This window comes from Culex pipiens, chromosome 3 (assembly GCF_016801865.2).
Source record: "Culex pipiens pallens isolate TS chromosome 3, TS_CPP_V2, whole genome shotgun sequence".
Classification (NCBI taxonomy): Eukaryota; Metazoa; Arthropoda; class Insecta; order Diptera; family Culicidae; genus Culex; species Culex pipiens.
The window spans coordinates 39668550-39689048 of record NC_068939.1 but is presented as its reverse complement, the minus strand read 5'-3'; the positions used below and the strand labels follow the sequence as shown (position 1 = coordinate 39689048).

At 37.2% G+C, this 20499-nt stretch overlaps 1 protein-coding gene across 3 annotated transcripts in view; it reads right to left on the bottom strand.

Moving 5' to 3' along the window:
* Positions 1-1068: 1068 nt before the first annotated feature.
* The window catches only part of LOC120427034 (protein dead ringer-like), a 149892-nt gene continuing 130461 nt past the window's right edge, over positions 1069-20499 (bottom strand). For 2 of the 3 annotated variants that reach the window (XM_039591863.2, XM_039591861.2), the window contains exons 7-10: positions 8378-8504; positions 7329-7663; positions 6283-7268; positions 1069-3101 (exon numbers count right to left, since the gene is read on the bottom strand). In XM_039591863.2, coding sequence (XP_039447797.1) covers positions 2665-3101; positions 6283-7268; positions 7329-7663; positions 8378-8504 — 1885 coding nt within the window. In that variant the 3' untranslated portion in view covers positions 1069-2664. The remainder of the gene's footprint in view (positions 3102-6282; positions 7269-7328; positions 7664-8377; positions 8505-20499) is intronic. The other variant, XM_039591862.2, reaches the window with a different exon arrangement.

Sequence of the window (20499 nt, the reverse complement as noted above, 5' to 3'; positions counted from 1 at the left end):
TTGGTGTTGTTTTTGATGAGTTTCCGAACAAAGTACCAGATTTTATGTATTTTTCTTAAAGTACACATCAGACTAAACTTTAAAATGGTATAAAATCAAAATCGTCAAAAACTGACATGGGACAATGCGTAGAACGGCAGTTTATTGAAAAGTGCAAAAAAAAATAACTGAAGTTTCTTTTTGTTTATTAGGAAATATTTTAAAATATATAAAGATTTTTCAAAAATATTGATAAACGAACCAAAATAAAAAAAAAGCTGTTGTCATGTAAAGATGTAAACATACTTTGAATGTGTTGGTAAATTTCTGACTAGAAAGCCTTATGAGTTTTTTATATGAAAATGAGAATACTATTTTTTTACGAAATTTGAGAGCATATTTCAGGAATCAGCAATCGGCCTTTTTTCAGCTCCTCAAAAATATATATATTTTTTGCAGGGGTGCTTTACCTTTCTGAAATACTTTAAAGTTGCAATAAAAAACAAGAACATTTTTTATCAACCACTACTCATTGTGAACTTAAATATAGTCATTGAACTCAAATATGACTCGACAAATGCGCCTAAGTGAAGAGATATGTTTTCCAAAATGGCGATCAATATGGGGGGAGGGGGGAGGGGGGAGGGGGGTGATTTGGTCATACAAAAATGCTAAATTTTGTATGAACCAATTTTAACCCAGACTCGATGTCACTCCTGATGGCGGTACACTCAAACCTCGATGGTTTGACACCAAAATGGCGTTCTTTACTCAATTTGACAAGTTAGCATGCAGGCGACGAATTACCTCCACGCACGTCATTTTAACGGCGTTTGTAACACGCATTTATTTACGTTTCTCAAATATAAGAAAAAAAAATAGAGACTACCCCAAACCCAGACCCAATTGCCTCGAGAGATAAAAATTGAAAACACCTAACATTTGATACGCTTATCAGCCAAGTTCTCACCCAATTCACCACTTTAATGACGGATTACAATTGAAAAATGACGCCCTTGGCAACAGCCTCAGATTACTCATAATTAAGGGATGTGATATCTTATAAACAAAAGAAAAAAACGCACGTCATTTGCTGATTATTTTAAAACATTTGTTCTATATTATTACGATTCGATCCACAGTTTTGCATGCGCAGGGTTGGGGTAGAGGGTCACATTGTGTATGTGTATTTCCATCCAAATTAGGAGTGAATTTTGGGATTTTTTTTGGGATTTCCACCTACTACTCTCTCTTTACACTTTAAACCAGTTAAGTCAATCGTCAAAGCAGATTGCGGTTTTGCGATTATTGATTAAGAGTGTGTGATTGTGATGTATCGAAGCGGTCATGTCTTTTCAGCTAAACACTAGCTTAGCTTGGTCACTAATTGATTCTACTGCAAGTTTACTTTACTTTTTATGTGTTTTTTTCACTACCGTCTAGTTTAAATAGTTTGCTTGTTCATTCGTTCAGTGTTTGCCTGGGAGGGGAAAATATATTAAATTAAAAAATAAAAGTAAAAAAAAACTCTACATTCTAGCACTTTTTTTCCTCTTCCACGTTCACGTTTTTTGATGATTTTTCCAACACTTTTGTGTGTATCTTCTTTTCCGTTGCCGTTTTGCCGGCTCGCCTTAACTTATATATTGCAAGAGATTTTTCGTGTTGTTTCATGTTTCAAATATTTGCGTATTCTTCGAGAAAAGAAGGAAACCGTCTTGTGATAACAGTAATAATAATAATAGTAATAAAAAAACATTTTGCACTAATTTGTTGCGATTTGCACGCCTACACGCTAAAGAGGGCCTAAGTAAAATCGCTCAAGTTGGCTAAAAACTAAGGGGAAAATAATAGAATAACTTACGGTTACACGATGTAAAAAGCGAGTTTTGATCGATTTCCTCATCGTTTCGATTTGCTTCACTAAGTAGGATTAAGATAGTTAATGCTCTGAGACAATAGTATATTTACACATTGTTGCCCGCTAGGATATGTGAAGCGCTTTATTTTTATTTTCTCATCCATACAGAAAATATTGAACAGGGGGAAGGAAAATTCGTTGCTCGTTGCCACAGTCTCGCCTAAAATCTAACCAGTAATCACATCTTTCTCTACTGAAAAACATCCCTTAACTAATTTTACTTCAACTTAACCTGCTTTTCCTTACTTCACCACATGTACAACAAAAATATGTCAGTTGCTAAAATTTTCCCGATTTTCATCATTATTACCTTCCACGATTCAATTAGCTTTTGTGAAAAAAAGAACAAGATTTAAAATTAATTTTTGGTTCAAAAGTGATTCGTTTCCATTAACAGTGTACGCACCATCGAAGACACAAACCGGAGCTGCGCGCCTCGACTAAATTCGTAGCACGCCACCTTCAGCTTCATCCGAGCAAGCGACTTGCATGAAAGTTGCTCTCAAGACGTGCCGTACACTGATAAAATTCCCTTTTTGCTTTTCATACGATTCGTTAAAATTTAGACTAAACATAGATCGCCTACAATGTATTATATTTGTAGTTTTTAATGTATAATTTTTGTTTCTAGCGCGAGAGCAAATAATATTCAAATAAAATGCAACATTCGAGAGCTCAAAAAGTAAAAAGTATGTATCTGGATTGCGAGAGAATTTTGCTACTTTAGCAAAAATCAAGAAGCGGAACTAACCTTAAAAAGAACTCTAGGAAACGATGGGCCGCGGCGCGACCACCACCGGCGTCAGTCCGGCCCCACCGACCATCGGCTCATCGAGCGACGAACTTTTGGCGGGCGAAATGAGCGACGAAGAGCCGACGGGGGAGGCCGCCGCCGACGTCGAGCTGTTGCTGCTCAAGCTTCCGGCCGGGGAACCTGCGAGCGCGTCCGCCGAGGGTGCCGTGGTCAGCAGGAGCCCTCCGGCCGTCGACGGTGAACTGGTCGCCCGGATGCGTGGATTACTGCTGCTGCTGCTGCTGCTGGTGCTGGTGTTGTTGGCGTTGCTGGAAGCGTTGGCCTGCGGTGAGGACGCGGAGCGCGGAGATCCGGTGGACGAGGGGTTCGCAAACAGGACGCCCTCGTACTGGACGCCGTTGAACTCCATCGACACGACCAGCTGCTGGTCGCCCTTGGTGGCGTCACCTGGAATGATGGGAAATTGGCATTTGAAATTGGTGGAATTCTAAATGTCGTAAACAGCACCTGAATTTTTTTATTGCTCGATTTTCAAAATTCCAGAGAGATGATAGGAAATTTAAAAAATATTGTATAAGGTGCTTTGTGGTGCGCTATGATAAGTATATTTTATGTACTTTTGGTTTGAATTCTTCTTGAAAAAAATATTGGTGTTAAAAATAAGAAAAAAAAAATCTATTTCAAAATTTCGGATAATCGACTCTGGACTGTATCGCCTAAAGCATAATTTGTACCAACACGCACGAAGTTTCAAAACATTGTAGCAACCTTAAACATCCAAAAAAAAAAATCAAAAAATAAAAAATCCATATTTTGGGAATTCAAATTTTTGTGACATAACCTACAACTTTGCCGAAGATACGAAGTCGATCAGAAAATCCAGATGCAGAATTTCATACATTTACATACAGTCATCCCACATATTCGGAACGGTTTCCAGATCGGTCAATGTTCAAAAAATCATAGCAAATCTATAATTGAACTTAATGATTCGCTTTTACCTTCATTTGAAAGCTTTTCTTGCGATCTTTCGAATGCTGTATCGAACATCTGCAAATTTAAACTTTTATATGAAGTTTTTGAAAATTACTTTGACCCTTGAAATCCACAAATTCGGAACACTTTTTTCTTACGAATGTAAACCAACTTTGGATCTCTCCAGGAGTACATATTTATTACCAAATAATGACTTCACACACTGAAACCAATGAAACTCAAGCTTAGTGATGTTTTAAACATGGTTTGATAACTTTTTTGTGAAAATATCAGTTCAATTCAGGTGTTCCACAATTGTGGGAGGCACAATAACATCCCACAATCATGGAACAGGCCATTTGGAGGCAGTGTTTTGCTGCTCTGCACAAAATAGTCTTGAAATGAAGTTTTTTGTTCAAAAAGTACTACTTTTACTAGTGAAATAGCAAAATAATGTCCAAATGAAGGTTCTAAAAATAGTAAGGTCGACAGAAAAGCTACTTTTGGTATGCTATTGACAAATTATCATAAAAGTGTTCCGAATTTGTGGGTGTTCCGAATATGTGGGATGACTGTACCTATATTGAATGACAAGCACCCAAAATTGTACGGAGATGGTATGGTTTTTAGACAAAGATTCATCCAAATCAAAAAATGAAAATGTAAAAATAAGAAATTGTAGAAAACTGAGTACAGTACAAGGGTGACCACTCAAGTCACATTTTCAAATTACTGATTTTTTCCCGACTTATCCAGGACCTGAAATAGTAGGCATTTTTTATCTACAGTTTTTTTTTAACTGGAACTATTTATAAAAAAAACAATTCAGCCTTCGAACAAAATTTCAAAATAAATAAATAAAAACAAATGATTGAACATTTTAGTAAACAATAGAAAATAAATTCCTTAACTAAATCTGGATTCATAAGACTCCATGTTTTACCACTAATATCATGCGAAATGATTGAAGGGACAAATCCTCCAAACATATTTGTAATAAATTAAACCAACATATCAAGATTTTAATTATTTTTCAATACTTTGCATATTATCAACAAGTTTTTATTTTATTTTTATTTAAGACACAAAATATATGGATGTTATTCGTTATTTGGAGCCTAACATTTCAAAAGGGCACATAACTTTTGTAAACAATAGTGTATCCCTTTCATTCAAATGACAGTTTACATAAGGTGTGAAAGGGACACTCTCTAGCCTATAAAAGTTATGTGCCCTAATGAAATGGCAAGCACGATTTAAGCTTTCCGATAACTGAAAAGTTTTATCTATAGCTGATAACTACTGTTGTTATTATTGTAAACTCATTTATTTCTGGCAGCTTTAACCTTCATGGGCATTCGCTGCCTATATTCACAAAAAAGTTTGAAAAAATAAAACATATCAAAACATTATTTTAAATGGTCTAATGAATTTAGTTTAAAATTTACAATTCAAACATATTTAACACAAAAAAAAACTATTGCTAAACTCAAATTGGAATTGTTTCCAAATATTCAAGCAATGTAACAAGATGAAACAGAACCAGAACCTGATGCTGGCCATAATCGTTGATATTAAGCTTTATTTTCATATTGGTTTTGCATTAGCTTTGTTGATCAACTAGTCATAACAATGCAATATTGGTTCATAAAAAATATTTAGAAAATCTGTGTCAAATGCTTGCCATTTAAATAATCCAATGTATTTATTAGTATGTAATGTCTTAAATAGCCTTAAATAGGTTAAAAAGTAAATGGACCCTTAAATCAAAGATAAATGCTAAAAGAGAATTGAGTGAAATTAATTTGAAAATTTCATAAAAAATTACAAAATCATTCAATAGATAGAAAATAATTTTCAGACAAGTAAGCTTGTAAGCAGAGTTTAATTGTTTTGGTGCTCTCTAGCTAGTATAGTGAAATTTCGTTGGTCAAAGGATGTCATGACAATGTCGTGGACAAAATCCTTTTTTTTACCACTAGCCAAATCTTTACCGACCCACTTTTTGAGCGCGAATTTGCATGGAGTTCCACTCATGTGCTATTGTGTAATGAAAATTTACCGACACCCCCCCCCCCCCCCTCCTTATCCCTTTGTTACGCTTTTCCTATACATACTTATAACATTGAATTGCTCAAACCCCCCTCCCCCCTAGAGCGTGACATACTTTATAAGTTACACCTTGAATGTATTTTTTTTTGAAAAGTCAGATTTTTGTTAATTTTTGTCTCACTTTACTAAAAATGCGCAATTTCATTAGGTTTCGTTGAGTTTCAGTAGAGATGCATCGATTAACCCAATCCAAATTACTTTTCATTCAGAGCTTACATGCAAGTTGCGTACGAAAAATTATAACTTTGAATGTATTTTATTAGAACGTTTCCCAAACACAGACGTCTAACTCGAGGTACCAGATTGGGAAAGAAATGTTTTAAAAGTGTTTTGATATAATTTTTCTGGTAGCTGATACAACAAAGGTAGGTGAGTGAAAAAGGCGAATTCTAGGCTGTTGATCGCGCACATGAAGTGATTTTTTAAAGATAATTGGTATGTATTTTCTGTCAACTGTCAATGAATTTGAGTGATTTTTTGTGGACTGTTTTCCACAAAAAATCTCTCATTGATTTAAAACAAAACAGCACTCAGTACTCACCTCTACTGATCAGCTTAAACTGCATGCCCATAATGCCCATCTGCTGCTGCTGCTGCTGTCCACCGGCTCCTCCCGCCGATCCCGGACTGAACGCCCCTCCATTCGCCGATCCGGCCCGATTCTGGCTGTGATCACTGCTGGTGCTGGTGTTGTTGCTTCCCACATTATCCAACCCACTGAGCCGATCCCCATTCTGCTGCTGCTGTTGTTGCTGCTGCTGCTGCGCCTCTCGCAGACGATTCTGTTCCTGCTGTTGTTGCTGAAGAAGCTGCTGCTGCTGCAGTTCCTTGGCCTTTTGGATGTCCCGTTCGCGCTGCAGCAGCTCACGTTCCCGTTCGCGTTGGAGGGCCTGCTGCTGCTGCTGTTGCTGCTGATGGTGCAGTAGCTGTTCGCGCTGGAGTTGTTCCAGGTGGAGCTGCGCCTGCTGACGTTTGAGTTTGTCGGCGCTGCCGCAGCGTTCCCGCTCCAGGAGACTCAGGTTGAGACTGGCCAGATGGTTCTGGGCTGCTTGCTCGCGCTGGGCTGCGACGAGGGCGGCGGCGGCGTGTTCCGTGATGCGGTTCAGGGCTAGCGGGTGGTGGGCTTCGTCGTCGGCGATGGTCATCTCCTCGTCGTCGTCTTCCTCTTCGTCCTCGGGAAGGTCGTCGTCGTGGTGATGGCGGAGGGTGCCGTTTTCGGGTCCTCCGCGCAGGTTGATGGGTGTTCCGTCGGAGCGGGCGTCGTCTTCGTCGTGCGAGGACATGTTCAGCTTTTGGGGGGTTAGCGAGCGGCCGCCTAGGTTGTGGTGATGTTGCTGCTGGAGCTGGGCAACGGCTACGGCCGCGATCGAGTTGTTGTTGCTGCGCTTGGCCGGGGGCAGGCCGGCGTGGAAGTCTCGGCCGGCGCGATCGCCGGTAAAGTCCATCGGGATGTCCCGCTCGCGCTTGATCGACAGGTGGTGGGGCGGACTCTCGGCCAGGTTGAGCGCTTCCCTGTAATTGAACAAACTTGTGGTCAGGTTAGGCAAGTCTTCAAACAGGGTGGGATTCGAGCAGGCATCGACCAACCTTTGCATTTCCGGTGGGCTCGCCGTCTGCAGCGAGTTCGGTGGGCTCGTGTTGTTGTTGTACATGTTCCAAAGGGCCACGCGGGACATTTCCAGCGCGTTCAGCGTCATCTGTTCGGGACTTTGCTCGCGTTTGGTCTCCTTCGGCTGGAACAGCTTGATGTAGTCGAGCATGCGCTGTTCAAATTCCGCTGGGAGCAGGTTCGGGATCTGGCCAACGTTGGGAGCGCCCAGCAGACGGTGGTGCTGCTGCTGCTGGTTCACGTGGGTCACCAGCGAGAGTGGGGACATTTGCTGGATGCCCTGGGGTGGGATCGGAGAGCGCTGTACCGACGGCTGGAAGAAACGTTGTAGTATTAGCAAAACATAGGATCAATTTGCAGTTTTATTGCCGTGTTTGTTTAGGCAAACAGCGAGGGCGAGCGGCGATCGTGCGCGTTTATTATTGTGAAAGCAGACAAAAATCAAAATACGATCGCAACCTGTCAAAGCTGTTGCGCCACAGGCTGATGCACACGTTAACGACAAACCACTACATTTTTGTTCGGCGCAACAGATTTTTTCGCGCAACAGAAGCGTTGCGCACTTCGGTTTGGTGGTGCGCGGATAATAATGAACGAGTGAATGAAAATGTGGAGGAATATAATCAACGGGTTGATGCAGCCTTTGAGGAGAAAGATCGTCTGAATGGATTGTAAATCACTTGCGCGGTAGCGGCTGCTAGTAATAAGATCTAGACTTGAACGATAAATCGAGCGCATTGAGTTGGTTTTATGATTTATGGCGTTTGGAATCGAATTTGAAATTATTATGGAGAGTGATGCTCAACGGCTTTGGACTATATAGCAAAGGGTGTTGAATAGAACAATTAGAGAGTAATTATTTGATATTATCTCTCTCCAGGAAGCTCAGATTGATATCAGATAATTGCCAACATGGAGTATTAAATAAATCAAGCGTGTTTTCTTATTGAAAGTTGTGATTCTAATCTAATCATGGATATTCGCACTATTGAAAATTTAAGATAGACAGAAAAAAACGATTACTCACCGACTCAAACTGGCCGTAGCTGGAGCGTCGACCCTCGCGCCGGTTCCCGTCGATCGCGGCCTGCAGTTCCGCCGGCGTGCTCAGGTTCTTCTTCTCGCACTCGTACGGGTAGAGATACTTCATGTACCTGTTGTGTGTTGAAAAAAGAAAGAAAAAAGACAAAAATGGTAAGAAAAAAAAACGGGCTGAATAAAAGTTAAACAAGAAATTGAAGCCATTAAGTGGTGAAGAATTTCTCTACGGCGGTCTCGCACACGATCCCCGGATCGCGACGCAGTTCTAATTGACAAAACAAACAGACGCGAAGGCTTTGTAGAACGAAGAACAGCAGTTGGCGTCCACCGAGCCTGCGAGAGAGAAAAGTGTGATGCATTTTCATAAATAATTAATCTTGCCCCTTCCAGCTTCCAACTCTGCTGGAGAGTTCCTTCCCGGTCTGACCAACACTTCACACCACAAAGAAGTGCACAGCGTTCGAGCAACACGAGAAAGAGTCCGAACATGATACCGAAGCGTTCAGTGGAACACGTTTTTATAATGATTAAATTAAACAACAAACAAATAGAACCATCAAACAAACTTGTTAAAACCATCAAACCGAGATGCAGAAAGTTGAAGACGATTCTCGCTTTTCCACCTCCTCCTCGGATATGCATTCAACAACAACAACTGTTGGATTGCTAACGAATGCGCTTCGGGCGGGAGATGGAAATGATCTGCAGACGACGACGACGATGAATGTTGACTTAGGGACCGGCGAGATCGATGAGGTAAATGATCGGTCTTTCTAGGAGTTGTTGATTTTGTTGCCGTCTGAATGTGGTGGATGCGTTGGAGTTGAGCTTTCTTGCTTTCAGAAACTCCTTCAATTGGATTCTTAGGCCGATGCAAATATTTAAAAAAGTTTTTGTCCCTCGGCCCTGGCCGAGGTCAAGGGGGGGGCAAAAAAATAAAAAAATATAAAAATTTAAATAACAAGCCATAGTCTTCACATTTAAATAAAAAAAGTGTTTTAAAATGCATTTTACACTAATTCAGTTGTTTTGCAATCATTAGTTTTCAAAAAATCTAGGATCTGACAAAAACAAAAATTGTATCGAAAAAAAAGATTTTGCATCGAAAATTTTCAAAAAATCTTAAAATTTTTTAATAAACCCAAACATGCCAAAAATGATTTTAAGCGCAGGAGAATGTATTTTAATTTGATTTCAGTTGGTTGCACTTGAATTTTCATTGAAATTTTGAAGTTTATTGTAAAAATATTTTTTTTGCCCCCTGATTTTTCGGGCCAATTTCGACAAAAACTTTTAAAAATATTTGTACCAGCCTTACTAATTTTTGAACATTTTATTGGTATTTGAGTTGGCTGTAAGATTTTTATATTTTAAAATCTTTCTCAATCCGTAATCGCAACGGTATTGCTTTAATGGAAATAATGCATTAATTTATTATTAAAATCTCAATATTTAAAAAAATCAACCGAAATGTAGTTTGACAAGATTTTGTTTTGCTCTGACGGTGTGTTAATATTTTTCCTGTTGGAATCGAATCAATGTTCATATTTGCCACATTATATCACTTGACAGCAAATGCTTGGCCACTTTCGGAAATATCATTATTTTTTCTCGGAAAATCTTGTGTTTCTCAAATGTCAAATTTGGTTCCAGTTTCAAGTTTTTCTTTTTTAGTATAGGGGAAATATACCCATTTTAAGCCTAATAAGCAGTCGTGTTTGAATGATGCTGGGTAATCTGGAGTGTTTCTTGAAATTTACCATAACCAAGTACACCAACGAGTAGGAGCAACTTTTTGTGAAAATTTCTGTTTTTTTCACTTTTACTAAAAGTTGTTCTATTCCTTTTACAAGCATTTGAAAAAATGATTTACAAAATGCATTCTAATCAGTCGAAAGCATTGTGCCTGCTTAGTGCTGCCAAAATTAATAAATTTCAAACGAACACTAACGAAATGTAGCATTTGTAGAGCAAATTTTCTGGCATCGTTAGCTCACTGAAAACAGGCGCTGCTGGTGGTGTTGGTGGCCACCCTTTGTTCTTTATTTGCTTTCGCTTCTCGCTCGCTTTTCTTCAGCCTTCGATTGAAATGGGTCGTCAAAAGTCAAACGTCAAAAGACTTGGCGCGTTTGTGTTTTTGATGGCGCTTGCTTATTATTTACATGTTTCGGGATTATTTTTCAAGTGAGTGATCAACTAGGGTCTAGCTCATTTCCCCGAATGACATTTCCCCGAATGCCATTTCCCCGAAAATCATTTCCCCTAATTGGCCACATCCCCGAATACCACTTCCCCTAATCAGCCACATCCCCGAATGCCATTTCCCCGAATATCATTTCCCCTAATCGGCTATATCCCCGAATGCCATTTCCCCTAATCGGCCATTTCCCCGATGTGACACTTACGCTAATTGCCTTTTATTTAAATTTAAATTTTCCCGAATTTTCATATTCCCTAATCTTTATTTTCGCTAAAGCCTTTTTCCATGACTAACAGTTATTTTCTCTCTCAATTTTACCGAACAAACAGCTTTTTCAGGTATTCTGTTGATTAAATGTTGTAAATTGGGTAGTAAAGCCCTTTGTCATTTTTTTTTTTGAACAACGGTAAGAAACACGATTAAATACCATTTCTGATGACGTTTTTTTATTTATGCAAAAAAAAAAGTTATTAACAAGACAACATTTTTTCGATGGATCAACTATGGTCCCCTTGGAACGATCTGTCAAGTAGAAGCTTTTCTGCCAAGAAGGGCCGGGAAGTGAATTTTTAAAAATTGAATTAAAAATCCATGTTAAATCCTTTGCGGTCGTTAAAAGGGTCATTGTACTTTAAAAATAAGCTTTATCATTGTGAACACTAATATCAGCTTAATTTTAGGACCCAATTACAGTCCAGACTCGATTATCCGAAGCCTCGATTATCCGAAGTTTCGATTATCCGAAGTGAAATTTTTCCGAGGCCTTCGGATAATCGAGTTGTTGTGTGTTCAAGAACCCAAAAATCGAACAAATAGGTTCAGGCTGGTACAAATTTTATTTAAAGTTTTTGTTGATTATACTTTTCGCCAAATCCAAAACTAGCAATGTGAATAAAATGATCAGTGTGAACGGAATAAAATGATCAGTCTGTACTACGAAAATCACACGGTATGTTTTCTGAATCATAAAAAATAACAAAACTTCTATTGCATTATTATTATCATGTCTAAGTAAAAAGTATTTGGTTTGAGAATATATAACAAAAAGTCTGTAACAATATTCATTGTATATGAATGAATAGTATAAATCCATTCAATACTCTTCCCCCCCTAAAATGCTACGTCTGTTCTGAGTGAATCCAAAAAGAAAGTTGATCATTCAAGGCCAATACGAACCTTTCAAGAAATATTATATGTGGTTTGATGTGATAAAAATTGCCATCATTTTTTTTTCTCATAAAATGCTATTTCCCCGAACGCGGTCAAGCGGAAATGCCCGGTGCCCAGGAGCGCGCGCGCTCCGGGGCACCGGGCATTTCCGCTTGACCGCGTTCGGGGAAATGGCATTCAGGGAAATGGCATTCAGGGAAATGGCATTCAGGGAAATGACTATTCAGGGATATGACTAATCGGGTAAGTGGCATTCGGGATTGTGGCCTATTCGGGAAAATGACTTTCGGGGATGTGGACAATTAGGGGAAATGGGAAATTCGGGTAAATGGAATTCGGGGAAATGACTATTAGGGGAAGTGTCTTTTCGGGAAAGTGGCATTCGGGGAAATGTCCCTTCGGTAATATGGGTTTCGGGGAAATGTCATAGATTCGATCAACTAATGTGCAAAAGAACATGTTGCCGAAAGTTGGGGACAGTTTTGTATCGAAAGCGCCGTGGAAAAGTAAGCGAAAATTAAAAGTTGATTTTGGCGATATTCATTAAGCATTTGAGGGTTTCTCGCGCGTGTCACTGTGTGTGCCAACAAAGAAATGGTCACACAAAATAGAAATTATGATCGAAAGTGCATTAAATTTGATCTTTTTGGCCAGTAAGTGGCATACATTTGCGTGCTTACTCGAGACGGTGCTGTTGCTGGTAAGTTTAAAGCCTAAATAGCATTTTTGAAGCTTTAATCGAGCATAAAACTCTCCATATGACGAAGATAGGTGTTTGATTGGAAAGGGTATATTTCCCCTGTATTTGCATAGGGGAAATTTGCAATTTGCACGACAATTACAAATCAAAAAAAAAATGAACATTGACATTGAAGTCATCTGTGCAATTTTCAACGGAATAAGACTCTTTCGAGTTTAATTTTTGTTATTTTTAAGTTTGGCTGAAACTAGTTTGGTGCTTTCCGTATGCCCACAGAAGCCATTTTGCATCATCAGTTTGTCCATATAATTTTCCATGCAAATTTGACTGCTGTAAAAAAAGATTTTTTGTCGACTTGGTGTCTTTGGTAAAGGATGAGGACTCACCGAAAAACAAAATGATACATTGATTTTTTGGCTGATAATCACATAATTTATTTTTTTGAATTTTGTGATAAGTTTTAGGGGAAATAAAATGCCACCTTTTTAGAAAAATGCAAAGAGAGCGAAAATCAACGACCAAGTAATGATTTTTTGAAAAAAAATTAGCAAATCAACTTTAAATAATCATACAACATTTTTTGACTAAATTTTCAAATCCAGTATGAAAATTACCATAAAAAGTACTTTATTGAAAATATACGTGTGAATTTGAAAGTTTTAAAAATTAAAAATGATATATTATCACTTTAATGATGCATTATTATAAAAAAATAAATAAGAAAAAAAGTGAGCACATACTGGATTAGTGATTAATTAAAATATTTTTAAGGGTATAATTAAAAAAAAAATCTAACATATCAAATGTATCTTTTCGTAGACGTAATATTAAAATCTTTTTACTGTGAATGTTATGCAATGTGTATTAAATAGTCAACAATTAATTTTACAAGTATTTTCGATGATTCAAATCAAATTATTATTGATTATTTTGTTCTTAGATTTTGTTAGGGATACTTTGAAGGAAGTGGTGGTCAAGATCTTGTAACAATTAGCAATATCAAAAAAAAAAAAACAGAAAAATGCGTGGAAAAACTTTTTTTGAAATGTGTTTTTTAAAACTTCAATTGAAGGTTATTGAAATTAAGTTTTACTTAGAACTAAAATAGATAATTGTATTAAACATTTTTTTTTTATAAAAGAAGTAAAATAATAACTTATATGAACAAGATTTTTTTTAAACATTTTACTAGGCAAAAGTCAACGTCAATTTTTAATTTTAGAAGAAAATTAAGTTAGTCTCATTCATCAGTCATTTTTGACGAGAAGAAATTTGACGAAAAGTTGTGTTTCCAAAAACGAGATGGCACTCTAATTCAAGTCTTATTTAATAATTTAGTATTTTTCAGTATTTTTTTCATCATAATTATTGTTTTCAAATAATCAAAACAACCTTATTTAAACAAAATTAATTGGCAATTTAAATGAAATTTAAGAATTGATGTTATCACAAAATAAGGATCTTATTTCATTTTATGTAGTATATAAATTAAAACAAGACAACATGACTGTGAAAAGATAGCATTTATAAAAAATAACTAAAAAATGAGTGGTAAAATAATAAGCACATTAACTATTTTTATTTAAAAACCGTCACATCAATATTGTTTGTCTGTTAGTAATTATGGAGATCTTGAATCATTTTTATTTTGTTAGAATCAAAAATCGTAGAAAGACAGATTTTTTATAAAGGTATCTGGAATTAATAAATTGTTAGAAAATTGACAATTCAAAGCACAATTAACAAATAATATCACCATCGTTGAACATATTTATGCACTGAAAAAAAAAACTAGTCCAATAAACTCACTGGAATGTGCTAAGCTCTGTTCGAAAAGTCAAACTCAATAAAATCTCAGTTAAAAAATCAAATAAAGAAAATAAATAAAAACTGATAACATAAATATTTAAACGATATCTTTCTATCCAAAAATATCAAAATAACAAAGAGTTTAATACACAGCAAAAAAGAATGAATTTTTAATATTGAAAATTTGGTTGATTGAATCTAAAAATGATATTTTAAATATTAAATTAAAATTTTCAGCGGTTTCTGATGTAAAATTACAGATTTTTCATGAAATCCGTCACCATTCCCATATGTAATATTATCATAATTTTTTTCTGGAAAGCTACAACATTTTTAAAGTTTAAATGGTTTGAAATGAAAATCAAATGAGTTAAGCAACAATTTAGATGAAAAAGTTAAACATAAATTTTATACTTTGACTACTTTAACCTCCACACTCTAGTAAATTTTGATTTTTCACGTGTTCAACAAAATTTCCTTCCTTTGTTTTTTATTTTTGTATATTAATTTTTATGTTTATATTATTTTTTGTAACATAATTCATTTTTACCAAGAAGTGGAATTAATAGCTTTTACGTGGCAACAAATCGCATTAAATCATGATTTGAAAAAATCACAAAATTTCTACATAGAGTTTGCAGAGATTGATTGCAAAAAAAAGGATGAGTTAAAATTTATTTCGAGCTAACTTTTAGAGTCTGTGATAATAAAAAAGCAGCTTTTAATAATTTTAATTCTTCGAAAAAAAAATAAAAAAAATGCACACAGACTCTTGAAAACTTAATAACGTCATGATTCGAAATCCGGACACTTAGTAGCATGTAATTTTCGTTATAGCTGACAAAAAATCATGTAATAAGTTGTAAATGAAGAAATGTCATCAGGATGTAGTATTAACAGTCAGTTTTAAGAGAATGCATGCTAAATATGTCTTTTCTAACAACTTTTCATCAGAATTTCAAAATTAAAATGACTTGTTATGCTTCGAATCCCGGACACAGATATAAGCTGATTCGAAATCCGGACACTTTTGCTTCGAATTCCGGACACTCGTTTTTGCTAATGAATCGCTCAAATTTGAACAGAAATGTTAGTGAATGGCATTCTTTAGGTCTCAAATAAGCTCTTTACATCAAAACAATCGATATTTTATATAAAAATTTGCTAGAATTTAATGGAATCAAAACCATAAATTTCTGCTTTGCCTTCCCGGTGCTTCGGACGCCTATGAAATGTTTCACGTGAAATGTTTCGCATTTTTGGTAATCTTATAATTTTATTTTATTTAATTGTTTTGACATTAACTACAGCGTTCAAACAAACTTTAGATTAAAGTTGATGTTAGAATTCATCAAATAAAATAGTTTTGACATTCATAATGTGAACTTATATCCAAATAATTGATAAAACAAGATGAGGTGTCCGGATTTCGAAGCGTCCGGGAATTCGAATCATGATGTTATTATGTCAATCAATAAAAATATTCCGTGCAAAAAACTAAATCAAAATCACTCTTCTGTCTTCCTCGAAACCCACCACCATGATGGATAGGTCGTTTATTTGAAATCGTTAACCGTTTGCAGACTCCACCCGGCGCACTTCATCCCGCACATTGCATCGTCCAGACCTTATAAGATGCAATTTTATTGCATACAACAAAACCATCATCATCGCCCATCGTCTGCTGCCTGTGCGCACACACACACCCAAACCGACTCACATATTTTTATTGTTCATAATGTTTTATTTGCAATAATAAATTCATCGATTTGCGTTGATTCGAGTGTCAGACGTCCGTTCCGTTCCGTCCTGCGATCGCGCGCCCCGAAGGGATTGAAGTTAATCGAGTGTAAAAAATTTGAGATTGAATGATTTTTCGGCGAAGCGATTTTAGTTTTTTGTGGCTTTGCGATATACATTTTTTTGCCGATGTGGTCTGACCAACAAAACCTTGACTTTTTAATGCCTGTTTGCAAAAAATAAGGAATAAAACATCAAGTTCATGTGGGGAAACACTCAAGCCAGCTGGCTGCATTCGATTTACACGAATGGTTTTGTGTTTGCACTTGGTATGAATTAATTAATTCACTGAACTTGCTGGTAGCGTTTTGCTTAATAAAATTGTTATAAACCCATTAAAAACTCATTAAGGGCTGTGCGCGTACAGCGCACCAGAACTCAATGGTTTCAATTGCATTTCAATCAGGTCTGACTGTATGAAAGTGCCAACTGGCTTTGAAATGTAAATTTACGTCAAATTTAAGGTTACCATTCGACACTTTCCCCCTGCTCGGGACACAATGCACACACACAGACCTTAATTACGACAACATATCTGCATTATGGGCACCATTCATCAATTCAGCAAAGGTATTTTCTCGTGCGCACATTTTCCGCGTCATGTTATCGCGATCGTACGATCAAAAAAAAGCGTCGTCAATTGGCGGAGAGACGCAGACGGCTGACTAATGTGGCCACAACAACAAACATTTTCTACGGGGTTGAGGGTGGTTAATAAATCGACTACAAGGGTGTTGATGCTGGCCGGCAGTGAAACTATGGGAAAGTTAAGTTTGTTTCCGACTTGGTTTATGCTGATACAGCTTATCTTACTTGAGGATATCTTGGAGATTTTCCCTTATCCTGTTGAAAAGGTCGAGCTTCCCGTCTTCCAACTCCCCTATCCTTGTCTCTGGTGTGCAGTGGCGATGGCTGCGGCCGGCAATGGACGGTTGTCATGGTGTTGAGAATCTGGTTCAGGTTCAGGTTCAGGTATTCCCAAATATCAATTACTAGGCAATTTAAACTTGGATAGTCATCGCATAAATATGACGAAATCCAGTCCGTTATCCGCGAAAACCACCGTCTCCAAGCGAAGCGATGCGACTTAGGTTAGGGTTTCAGAATGGCAGTCGAGAACCTTGTGGACAAATTTTGAGGTCATTGGGCAGTGCATGTTCCAGACGGACTCTTAATCAATATTGAAACATTCCAATTAAAGAATTTTAATAAATAAGAAATTTTCTTCACCAAAAAACCCCGTTACTTCCGGTTTCCTTTGTGGAAGCTTCCCAAATCCATCCATCTGGCCTTGTTCGAAACCCCGCCAAAGGAAATCATTAGGGTAATAAAACTGTTTACTCAAAATCCGACCCGCACGTGCACGCGACCCGGTTTTCGATTGATGACACCGTACGTTTCTACGGAGCCCCACTAAATTATATGATTATCACCTTTTTTGCAGGTTTTATTTACCACAAATGTCACAGCGAGGGGGACGTCCATACGCTACGTCATACAAGTTAATTTATTTTATGAATAATTTGAAAAAAAATCAAAATTTCTATTGGAAAGAAATGTTTGATTACGTTACGTAATTTCCGAACCTCCCCCTGCTCAATCTCCAGAGATGAAGGTGTTTTTGTTTTGCCGCCACCACCAACATGACATTAAATTAATAATTTGTCGTCGACGATGATGACAAGCTTGCGCGGTTGACTGACTGTGCCGCCACGCTAATATATTAATTTAATATTCAAATTATCCCCCACACAAGTCACCGCGACAGACAGCGAGACGACTTGAGCAAACCGCCGGAAATTAAAGTGTTATTTTTATTTTGGAATGTTTTCTCCACACTCCTTGTCCCAGAAAACGAGCGATTGAGGAACACCTGCGTTGAAGGTTGAAGGTCTTTGCAGACACTGTCAATCACTTTTGGCATTGTTTCAGCTTTTTGCTGAGAAAAGTTTGTGACGAATAATGAAAATTATCATCATGTCACGCACGTGAGGCTCCAGGTGGAATTTTGCTCAGTGTGGTAAAGGTAAACTTGGTCGCAGGGATGCCAGATGAAGCTTGAAAAGGTCTGCCAAATTTGCATCAGCGTGTCTGCAAAAGTCTGCAAATCCGAATGAGCAAAAACAAAGAAATTTGACAGTTAAAAATATTTGCGAAAAGTCTGCAATGCGCGCGGTATTTGATTTGATCCCTGACTTTCATATTTCTGACAGCTGCTTATTTCAAATTATTGTTCAATGCACGATGCGATTTGTTGACACTTTTTTTTCGATTACTCCCGCAAACGTCAAACCATTGGCTTATGCACCAAGTGATTTGTTTACCTTTTTTTGATACCCTCAGCAAGCGTTAAACCAAACAAAATAGCTGCCGGATCTTTTCCGATGATTGTTTTTGCAAGAATTTGCGTTAGTTTGATTGTAGATGAGGCCTAATTCATTTCCAGAAAAGACCCGGCAGCAATTTGTACTGGTTTGACGTTTTCTGAAGGAACCGAAAAGTTTGGTTTTGCTAATGCTTGCAAAAAAAATGAACACAAAGGCTTGACCAATTCAACACCAACCGCTTAAGGGTAAACAAATTGAGATCATCGCAACTAGTATGACGTCACTATCGATGAAAAGTATTGCCTACCAATAAATGACATCATTTTGATTAAATGTTTACGATCGAATCGTGAAATCACCTGCTTGTCCTGCAATTACGAGGTGTTTGTGTCGCGTGAGTACACCCAAAACAAAACGTAGTGGCGTAAAATGCCCACTCTCTACTCTCCTTCTCTTAACAATTGTCAACTGAGAGAGCGGACAAAGCTGACTAGAGGTGGGCAAAATCGCTCTTTTTTAGGAGCCGCTCATTTTCGTTCGCTCATTAAAAAAGAGCCGCTCTTTTGAACGACTCTTTCGCTCTTTTTCAAAATTTGATAAAAAGGGTTTTTTTTTAAATCGTGTGATTTTATAAGTTTTTTTCACATTGGACTTTTATAAATTATTTGATAAAAAAAAACTGAAAACGAGAAGATGCCCTTGAAAACCATAGGTCTTGGTGGTCTCTATGTCAAGATTTCTACTCGAACCTAAACATTCGAGTAATAGAATGGCATCCAAACTTAAATCTAGGATGCCGGAAAAATTGCTTTTAATTTTAAATTTGTATTTATTTCTACATGAATTGAAATAATGGTAACATTTTATTTGGAGAAAATATTCTGTGATTTTTTCTACATTCTGATTTAATCGATAATATCTCTAAACTATTCAGTAGATTTTGGTAATTTTTTAACAAATCATTACCTTTTGGGATTAATTTTTAAAAGCATTGAAATATTTGAAATTGCATTTCCAATTCTCAAAAACAAATTTAATATTTTTTTTTTTGGAAATTAAATAAATTATATTTATGTCAAAAATAAAGCCATCTTGAAACGGTTCTTTCAAAAGACCGGAGTTTAAAAAAGAACCGCGGTTCAAAATGACAGCCAGGGCGTCTGACGGTTAACATGCGAATGTATTGGTGAGATCGCATTTGCTCCCGAAATTCACGTTATTGATATTTTGAGCTTTCGTTTGACCGATTTCGCGAGCAAGAGAGAAGAGAGTCTCGATCATTTTCGATTTTCTCACTCAGTGAGTGCTCATTGAAACTATTTTTTTTCGTGAGAATTGCTGTGAAATCAAGACCGCTCGCTATTTTGGGTGCACAAACTTATTTGCGTTGATTAAGTGTTCAGACAACAACGCAGAATCAAATCAAACACGAAGCAATCAAACATTAGTTTTGGGATAAAACTCACACCGACGAACATTTCGCACATCTTTCAAGCGTTCAAATCATGAGGTGAGAAGTGTGACCACCACCACACCACAATTTCAGCCCAAACAATCACTTAATTGTGCAAACACCGAACAGTGTGTGTGCTGCTGCTGCACGTGTATTTGTGATATCGTGTAATTGATTGTTCGTTCGTTCACGAATTGGGGGCTTCAAGAAGGGGGGGAGGGAAGAGGTGGTCACTTTTCAAATTAGAAACCACTTTACTCTTTTCCATATAAATAATTCATTTTTCACTATCAATTTGGAGAAGTGGGTCTCGGCGTCGCGACGCGAGTATGATAATATTTGAAATTTGAATAGGTAAATATTGTGCTTTTTTTCTCTCTCTCTTTCTGTCTGTCTCTTTTGAGGTGTTACGATTGTGTGCTCAGTCGCTGTTTAATTGATGTTTTGTGTTGGTAATTAGTGCTCTCACAGAGTGAGCGAGTGAGTATGAGTGTGTGGGAAATCACGTTTCAAAATTAATGGTCGGCAAATATGGCGCGATTGGACAATGTTGCATTTTGAAACTTATCCATGGGCAAATAAATAACGTCAAACGTCACACGCGTCAGACGCGGATCCATTTCGACCAACTGGAAACCGGTTAATTGCT